At 46.9% G+C, this 10,039-nt stretch overlaps 1 protein-coding gene across 1 annotated transcript in view; it reads left to right on the forward strand.

The window, feature by feature from the left end:
- pik3cg (phosphatidylinositol-4,5-bisphosphate 3-kinase, catalytic subunit gamma) overlaps nt 1-10,039 on the forward strand; it is a 55,377-nt gene that overhangs the window by 35,338 nt on the left and 10,000 nt on the right. The window contains exons 7-10 of the mRNA XM_078225894.1: nt 1,761-1,851; nt 2,433-2,563; nt 6,869-6,980; nt 8,302-8,459. Coding sequence (XP_078082020.1) covers nt 1,761-1,851; nt 2,433-2,563; nt 6,869-6,980; nt 8,302-8,459 — 492 coding nt within the window. The remainder of the gene's footprint in view (nt 1-1,760; nt 1,852-2,432; nt 2,564-6,868; nt 6,981-8,301; nt 8,460-10,039) is intronic.

Here is a 10,039-nt window from a genome sequence, read left to right on the forward strand (position 1 = left end):
TTAAGGTGAGAGGGGAGAGATACAAAAGTGTCCAGAGGGGACATTTTTTCACACACAGGGTGGTGAGTGTCTGGAACAAGCTGCCAGAGGTAGTAGTAGAGGGAGTACAATTTTGTCTTTTAAAAAGCATTTAGACAGTTACATGCATAAGATGGGTATAGAGGGATATGGGCCAAATGCGGGCAATTGGGATTAGCTTAGGGGTTTTGAAAAAAGGGCGGCATGAACAAGTTGGGCCAAAGGGCCTGTTTCCATGCTGTAAACCTCTATGACTCTATGTAACATTCTTTGATATGTTACTGAGGCCCAAATTTTCATAGAGAGGGAAGGGCCCTGCACCTTAGCCCAGATGGCATTGGAGCCCCGATTCTGTAAGTTCCCATCCTGAAGCCAGCACCCACCATATGTGCTGGAGGTGGGGGGTATGGGGTTGAGATGTATTTCACATATCCACAGTTTATGGAAACAGCAACACATTTGAAAGTACAGCCTCCTTCATTTGAATCATTTTTATTACCCAGGTTTCTAAACATAGGAAATGGGAACAGGAGTAGACCATTTGGCCCTTTGAGCCTGCGTCACCATTCAATTAGATCATGGCTAATCTTCTACCACAATGCCATTTTCCTGCACGCTCCTCAAGTCCCTCTATATCTCCAATAACTAGAAATTAAATTAATGCAACATGTGGGCCTCACAAAAATTGAGGAAAAGGTTCCTCAGATAGCTGGTAAGCTTTTGATTCTTCCATTGTGAAAGCAGACACAAAATGTTTGTTTAACATCTCTGCTATTTCCATATTCCCCATTTTTTAATTTTTCCTGTCTCTATGCTAATTTTACTCACCTCTTACTTTTTAAATGATTGTAGAAGCTGGTGGAATTTAAATTAATTTCCATTAATTAATACATTCAATTAATTACAAAGGATCTGGAATTGAAAGCTAGTTTCAGCAATGGTGACTGTCGATTGTCTTAAAACCCATCTGGAAGGAAATCTGCCGTCCTCACCTGGTCTGGCCTACATGTGATTCCAGATCCACAGTGATGTGGCTGACCCTTAGCTACTCTCAAGAGCAGTCAGGGATGGATAACAAATGTTGGCCTTGCCATTGGCGCCCACATCCCATGAAGGAATAAAAAGTCCTCACAATACATTCTGAGATTTCTCACTGGGTTACTTTCACATTCCTTACAAATTCTTGGTCATCCTTCGCCGATTGCTAAAGTCCTGCCAATCCTCAGATTTGCTACTTGTTTTGACAATATTATAAACTTCTTCCTTGAGCTAATACTATCTTTAGTTTCTTTTGCTAGCCACAATTGGACTACTTTTTCTGTGGAGCTCTTACTCCCGAAAGGACTGTATATCCATTGAGAAAGATGAATTATATCTTTAAATGTTTGCCATTGCTTAACTACATGAGAAGGAAGCCCAGTAATCTACAAGGGAAATGGGTGATTAATCTGTCTGTTGTGTAAAGCAAAGATGAGTATTACTGTGTTTTCACACATCTGGAAATCTCAGTTGGATAAGAGGTTTAGAGCACAACCCAAGACACCGGAGTTCACTGTGTAACTACATCAGTAAGTGAGGGGGCCATACCTGCCTCATAATGTAACACCGGGAACACAGCAAAACGTAGCCCTGTGGGAGAAGCAAACGAAGCTGGTAACAGATTTAGACATTGTTCCATGACGCTGTAGTTACTTCTTTGAACACTCTTGTTTCATAAATACAACACTTCCATTTATCCACAGATCCTTCTCATTATGGACTCAATCTGGGAGACAGAATCCTTGGATCTTTGTTTGTTGCCGTATGGGTGCATTGCAACAGGGAACAAAATCGGTAAAAAATCATTCTCTTTACTCTGGCCTTGTAGACTGTGTGTCTGCATTTAGAAAGTGGGTGCGGATTACTGGATAGTTCAGACACTAACCTGTCACCTCTGAGACCAGACTGGGTTCGAATGTGACTTGGACCAATGGGCTCAAAGTCTGCACTGTCTGCTGGCCATCATGATCCTTCGTGAGTTGAGTTCAGCCGATCTTGGTCCAGTCCCAATAGAATCATGAGTTTAGGGCACACACACTGGGAATCAACTGGCAATTACTGATGATGGTGAATGTGAGAAATGGGGCTGGAAATGGAAAGTGTTTGATTTAATATTCACTGTACTAGCACCAGTTAGCAAAATAAAAACTAGAAAGCTATGTAGGGCACCACTGTGACTTAGATACCAGTCTTCAATCTTGTGTTCAAGTCAAGTCCAGTCACTTATGGGATGGCTATAGGGTCGGTGTTCAATGGGTTAACTCAGTAATGATCTTTCACAGTGAGTGCTGGGTGAAGTGGTAACCTGTTTTATAGATTTCTGGTTAAAAATTGTCCAAGTTCACGAACCCAAAAGTTTTGTTGGACTTCTACAGGAATGATTCAAATTGTAAAGGATGCCACAACCATAGCCAAGATCCAACAGAGTACGGTCGGCAACACTGGGGCATTCAAGGATGAAGTGTTGAATCATTGGCTGAAAGACAAGTGCCCGATTGAAGACAAGGTAAAGGACTATCTGCTGGGTACAGGGATAACACAGGAGGTATAAGACTGGGTTACAGGTACCAGAGCAACTCACACAGGTGCCGGATGTCAGGGATCTTAGACGAGTGCAGAGATGCTGAATCTGCTCAAAAATATTCGGTCGGTTCATCGGAACCAACTCGCCTTCCTTGACTTCTCTGTCTCCATTTCCGGTGGTAGACTTTCTACCAATATGGACCATGATGGTTCCAGAAGGCGGCTCACAGCCACTTTCTTGAGCAATTAGGGATGGGCAATAAATACTGGCCGAGTCAACAATGCCCACACCTTGAGAGAATTTTAAAAAATATACTCATTACAAACCCACCGCTGCCTTGACGACAGCTTCCTGTAAGGATTCCATCCCTCTCTCCCAGTTTCTCCATCTCAGCTGTTCTGACGATGCAACCTTCCAAAATAGCACTTCTGACATGTCTTCCTTTTTCTGAGCCATGATTGATAGAGCTCTCAAATGTGTTAAAAGGAGTTGAGGCCGGCATAGATCAGCCATGATCGTATTGAATGGCGGGGCAGGCTTGAAGGACCTGGTAGCCGACTCCTGCTTCTATTTCTTGTGTTCTTGTGTCTGACCCGCCTCCCAAACCTCTGCTCTAACCTCTTCCTCTCCCTCCCTCCCAGAACAATAACAGGGTTTCCCTTGTCCTCACTTTTCACCCCACCAGCCTCCATATTCAAAGGATCATCCTCTGCTATTTCCACCAACTTCAGTATGATGCACCCCCAAACACACTTTCCCCTCACTCCTCTTTCAGTATTCCATAGACACCGTTCCCTCCGGGACACCCTGGTCCACTCCTCAATCACCCCCAGCACCTCATCCCATTCCCACAGCAGCTTCCCATGCAATCGCAGGAAATGTACCACCTGCCCCTTTACCTCCTCCCTTCTCACTGTCCAAGGCTCCAAACACTCCTTTCAGGTGAAGCACTGTTTCACTTGCACCTCCTTTAACTTAGTCTCATTCGCCGCTCCCAGTACGGTCTACTCTCTACACTGGGGAGACTAAATGCAGACTGCGGGAATACTTTGCGGAACATCAGTCTGCAAGCATGGCCCCAACCTTCCTGTTTGTGTCATTTTAACACACCATCCTGTCCTCATGTCCACGTGTTAGTCCTTGGCCTGTTGCAACGTTCCAGTGAAGCCCAATGCAAACAGGCACCTCATCTTCCAATTAGGCACTTTACAGCTTTCTGGACTTAACGTTGAGTTCAACAACTTCAGAGCATGAACTCTGCCCTCCATTTTGGTATTTCTTTTCCCAATCCCCTCCCCCGACAAAGCCAGTCTGTATCTTGATTTTATGTTTTGCTTTCAGTTTTAAATGTCCGGTCCTTTATCTTGGAGCTATGTCCCCTTGTTCGAGACTCTGTCACTTGCAAGAGCATCTCACCATCTACCCTGTGAAACCCCCTCAGGATCTTGTATGTCTGAATAAGGTCACCCTTCACTCTTCTAAATGCCAAGGAATACAGGCCCAGACTATCTATCACAGCATTTCACCACACCTTCCAGCAGAGCAGAGGTGGTCAAGTTTGGGAGTCACAGTCTGGTGAGCACGGATTCTGATCACAGCAGGCAAAGGCCGGGACACCCAAGGTCTCTGACACTTGGAGAACTGTCGGAGGTAAGAATTCTGCTGAGTTCCAGTGAAATGAAGAACCTCTGGACTCTGCCTTAACACAGATGCTGGAGCTGTAATGACAGACGTGGAAATATCAGTCAACAGATTGCAATGTGCGATGGAAGAGTCCATCCAAACTCAGTCTGATGTCATTGTGCCAACATTCTAGTGCACCGCGGTCAGCATTTAGTAGGACTGTGACCGTGGTGGAGACCTTGGTCCAGGATATTGGGCCTGCTGTGCTCCAGGGGTTGCACTCCATCACGGTAGGCATTAGTGGCATCCATCAGTGACTAAGCGGGAGGGGGACAGGACACCCCAACCTCACTCCAAATGCCTTGGGGTCAGCCAGAGATCCTCGGGTATCCAGATGGAAGAGTACCAACAGTTGGACACCCCATCCACCCAGGTGACTCTGAGAGTGTCCAGCCAATCCCAAACCCTCTCCTGTGACCCCCATCAGCTCCACAGGCCACTGAGGGTGAACCTGCACCACAGCAGGGCACTCAAAGCAACCTAAGGCCTTCCAGGTCTCGACCCTCCAGAGGATGCCTGCCATAGTCATCTCAGACAATTGGGTGTTGCGGTAAACAGGCTGTGTCTCCTGAGAAAGTTGCGGTAAGCAGATTCCTTCCATCCCAGCTGGGGATGTCGGGGATGTACCAAGATGTAGCAGTAAATTGGGGAAGATTAAGAAATACTAGGATCACAAAGTGAATGAGTGTTCACTTTCTGTATATCCTATCCACAAATGGAAATAGATTTGGACCCATTCCACTTCCCTGATGTGTATGTCTCTTCACACAATCCCTTCAGCTCTTCTCACTGATGCCCCATCAAGTGCCTCAACTCAATGTTGTATCAAACCATCTTATGACAGTGCCTGTCCATTCTTTGCTCAGTGTTGACATCAGTGAAATGTCAGTGAAAGAAATGTGTGGTTACCCAGGATATCTCTGAGAGCTGCTCCAGAGGTTAATGTGATCTTCAGTCACGATGGCGCAAAGTGGAGGCTCAGGTAGTCCAGATGTTTCTGCACTATAGAATGGTCAGTGTGTTTGGTAGAAGATGAAATGTAGAGGTGCGTGGAGACAGGCCATCTTTCATTGTCAGCCTAGATTGTGGTCTATTTGTGAGGCTAAATTCTGAGTTTATATGTGTTCACGTCTGCCTGCACCACTCTATTATATCAGCATGAAAATGTCAATAGCATCTCAAAAATGGTGTCAACCCTACGTTTTCCACACCCCTCCCTTCCCCCAGTCATGTGTCTGTGTGCACCTTCCTCCGTCTCCACCCCTCCGATCCTTAACTCTCTACCAAGTCAAGCCTTTGCCCGCCAACACTTTCCACCCTCCCTGTCTTACCGCTGATCTGGAATAGAGAGCCTTGGCTGTGACCCCACCTTAGTTAGTGCTGATGTCTCTCAGCACCATGGAAAACTGAGGAGGGGGATGCTGGATCCCGACAAGGCTACATGGAAAAGATGGCACAGTGGTTAGCACTACTGCCTCACAGCAGCAGGGACCTGGGTTCAATTCCAACCTTGGGTTACTGTCTGTGTGGAGTTTGCACGTTCTCCCCGTGTCTGTATGGGTTTCCTCTGGGTGCTCCGGTTTCCTCCCACAATCCAAAGATGTGCGGGTTAGGTGGACCAAAGATATGTAGGTTAGGGGAATTAGCCATGGTAAATGCGTAGGGTTATTGGGATAGGGCAGGACGGTAAATGTGTAGTGTTATGGGGATAACCCAGGGGGGAGGGACTGGGTGGGATGTCCTTTTGGAGAGTTGGTGCAGACTCGATGGGCCAAATAGCCACCTTCTAGTCTTGCTTGTGGAACCTGGACAGAGTCAGAACACCGTGAGCAGAGCACCATGAAAGGTAGGTGAACGTACCTTGGAGTCACGAGTGAAGTGCAGGTTGCCAGGTGTACGTCACTTATATCGATCGTGAGTCACGATCACTCATTCGCTGCTGGCATGGGTTCTGATCAGGAATGGCGATCCGTGATCCTGGCAAGCAAGCTTCATAATGGGCATTCATGATATTGAAATCCAGGCAAATGCCTTTCCTGATATGGTGCGGCGGGACAACTGATCCACCATTCAGGTCAGGGGCAGACAATTGTGTCCTGCTTTTACACTGGCGGAAAGCAGACCTTTGGCCTTCCTGCACATGTTTCAGACCCACCCAGCATTATGCCCACTGCTGGCGGGACTGGGAAATCCAGCTCATTAACTGTCTCTCTCTCTCTCTCTACAGATGCTGCCACACCAGCTGAGCTTTTCCAACATTTTCTGTTTAACTTAAAGTTCTCATAAAGATACCCATTAGGTGGAATAAGTTGTCAGTGTAGTAGTGTGCCTGCCAGGATGTAATCTGCCTAACTGGTACAGGTGCAAACATGTGCCCAGCCTGGCAGACACTGGTACAATGTACATGAACGCTTGTGACAGCTGTGTTCTCTGCCAGCAGTGTACAGATGTTGAAGCAAACAATACTGGCACTATTTTCTGGCTGAAGTGTGTGCTCCTTGCTTGATGTAACTGTACTGAATGTCTTCTCATGTTATTGTGTTCAGTATTTGCAATGCCTGTTCAAAAGATGCAAACTGAAAGAATTCTGAATTGACATTGCAGTTCCAGTCAGCTGTGGAAAGGTTTGTTTATTCGTGTGCTGGGTACTGTGTAGCTACCTACATCCTGGGCATTGGAGACAGGCACAATGACAACATTATGATCACAGAGTCAGGTAAGTAACTGCTGAGTGTCTAATGATTGAAATATATGCTTCTCTGATGGCTCAGAGTGGCAGTAAGACACCCCAAACCTGGGAAGTCTATTCCATTCTCGATCTGTATTGAATTATCAGAGCAACATTGGAGGAAAAGGAACAAACACAAAAAATGCTGAAAAATCTCAGCAGGTCTGACAGCATCTGTGGAGGAAAAACAGAGCCAATGAGGGGAATTTTCCTGTCCCACACGCCAAGTGAATTGTAGCGGGCAGGGGGGCGGACCATGTAATGGTCCATTGGCCCCAGGCGGGATTTTCCGGTTTTGGGGCGAGTGCGGCCGGAAAATCCCGCCCAACCGTTTTGACTCTGGATGGCTCTTTTTCAGAGCAGCTCTGCCGAAGGCTCATCCTGACTTGAAATGTTGGCTCTATTCTCTCTCCACAGACCACCTGAGATTTTTCAGCAGTTTCTGTTTTTGTTTCAGATTCCAGCATCTGCAGTATTTTGCTTTTATATTGGAAGAAAAGGGGTTTGCAGAAAGATAAAATCATTCAGCAACAACAGAAACAATTCGGGTTGATTGTGGGTTCTTTGAAAAGAGTGAACTATAATCTCAGTCACCCTCTTTCCCCATACATCTTTTGCTTTTGAAGCATTTATCCAATTTCCTCGTGAAAGTTACTATGAATCTGCTTCCGTCATCTTTTCAGACAGCAGATTCCAAATCATAAAACTCACTGCTCATCTCCCTCCTGGTTTTGTAAACAGTTATCAGGATTCCAAGTTTTACCAAAACACTGCCCCCACCCTCCCCAAGAGTGGGTCACTGCCCCCACCCTCCCCAAGAGTGGCTCACTGCCCCCACCCTCCCCAAGAGTGGGTCACTGCCCCCGGAAGAGAAGTGCTTGTAGCATGACATCACTATCGCATGATACAATCAGAGTGCGGTAACTGTGAAATAGATTGGTGACCGTGTGTTCCAAGGTAGCTGTGCTTGCTCTTTGACAGAGCTATCCATTCATCTCATTCCCTTGCTCTTTCCCCTTAATACTACAAATTTTATCTTTTCAAGTGTTTATTCAATTTCCTTTTGAAAATTACAATTGAATCTACCGCTCTATCAATCCATCCCAGAATATGCAAGCTACAAAAACATTCTCCTCATATTCTGCTGTTCTTTTGCCAATTATCTTAAATCAGTCTCATTTAGTTACTGATCTACGTGCCAGTTTGTTTACTCTGAGACTCATTGACAATCATGGGAGAATTGTGAAAAGTACTCTTATGTTGGTACTAATAGAAATAAATGGACAAGTTTTTGTTGTATTCCTATCAGGAAATCTTTTCCATATCGATTTTGGTCATATCCTTGGGAACTATAAAAGCTTCCTGGGAATCAATAAGGAGAGAGTCCCCTTTGTTCTGACTCCTGACTTTCTCTTTGTGATGGGCACAACTGGCAAGAAGACAAGCCAACACTTCCAAAAGTTTCAGGTACGTGAATCGAATGCTGTCAACACCTGACATTTCACACAGTGACTCCAGGTACAGCTTCCCTCCATTGTAAGGTCAGAAGTGGGGATGTTCGCTGATGATTGTACAACGTTCAACACCATTCGCAACTCCTCAGATACTAGAGTCCATGTCCAAATGCAGCACGAGCTGGACAATATCCAGGCTTGGGTTGGCAAGTGACAAGTAACATTCACGCCACACAAATGCCAGGCAATTACCATCTCCAACAAGAGGGTATCTAACCATCACGGGGATTAGCATTGCTGAATCCCCCACTATCAACATCCTGGGGGTTACCATTGGCCAGAACCTGACCTGGTGTAGCCATATAAATACTGTGGCTACTACTAAGGCTAAGAATCCTGCAGTGAGTAACTCACCTCCTGACTCCCTAGATCCTGTCCACCCTGTACAAGGCATGAGGCAGTGTGTGATGCAATATTCTCTACTTGACTGGATGGGTGCAGCTCCAACAACACTCAAGAAGCTCAACACCATCCAGAACAAAGCAGCCCACTTGATTGGTATCCCATACACAAACATTCACTCCTTCCACCACCGACACACAGTAGCAACTGCGTGTACCATCTACAGCACAGATTCCCAAACTAGGGTTCGAGGAACCCAGGGCATCCGTGACAAGACAGGCACATTGAAAAATGTGGAAAATGCTCCAGACGCCAGGTTCTCATTGGACGAGCATGGACAGCAGAGTGATGGGAACAGAGGGCCTCGGAAAGGAACTTGGAGCATGTGCTGGAGCATGGTGGGGGGTTGGGGGGGGGATCCACCATCCAGTGTGGGCCTCATGAAGATGGGCTAATGAGAGAAAGAAGGGAGAGAGTGAGAAATTGTGCAAAGATGTTAGTGTGTGAGAGGGTGTGTGTGTGTGTGAGAGAGGGTGTGTGTGTGAGAGAGGGTGTGTGTGTGTGTGAGAGAGAGGGTGTGTGTGAGAGAGAGGGTGTGTGTGAGAGAGAAGGTGTGTGTGAGAGAGAGGGTGTGTGTGAGAGAGAGGGTGTGTGTGAGAGAGAGGGTGTGTGTGAGAGAGAGGGTGTGTGTGTGAGAGAGAGGGTGTGTGTGTGAGAGGGTGGGTGTGTGTGTGAGAGGGTGGGTGTGTGTGTGAGAGGGTGGGTGTGTGTGTGTGAGAGGGTGGGTGTGTGTGTGTGAGAGGGTGGGTGTGTGTGTGTGAGAGGGTGGGTGTGTGTGTGTGAGAGGGTGGGTGTGTGTGTGTGAGAGAGTGGGTGTGTGTGAGAGAGTGGGTGTGTGAGAGAGTGGGTGTGTGTGTGAGAGAGGGTGTGTGTGTGAGAGAGGGTGTGTGTGTGAGAGAGGGTGTGTGTGTGTGAGAGGGTGGGTGTGTGTGTGTGAGAGGGTGGGTGTGTGTGTGAGAGGGTGGGTGTGTGTGTGAGAGGGTGGGTGTGTGTGTGTGAGAGAGTGGGTGTGTGTGAGAGAGGGTGTGTGTGTGAGAGGGTGGGTGTGTGTGTGTGAGAGGGTGGGTGTGTGTGTGAGAGGGTGGGTGTGTGTGTGAGAGGGTGGGTGTGTGTGTGAGAGGGTGGGTGTGT

Source organism: Mustelus asterias, chromosome 12 (genome assembly GCF_964213995.1).
Source record: "Mustelus asterias chromosome 12, sMusAst1.hap1.1, whole genome shotgun sequence".
Lineage (NCBI taxonomy): Eukaryota > Metazoa > Chordata > Chondrichthyes > Carcharhiniformes > Triakidae > Mustelus > Mustelus asterias.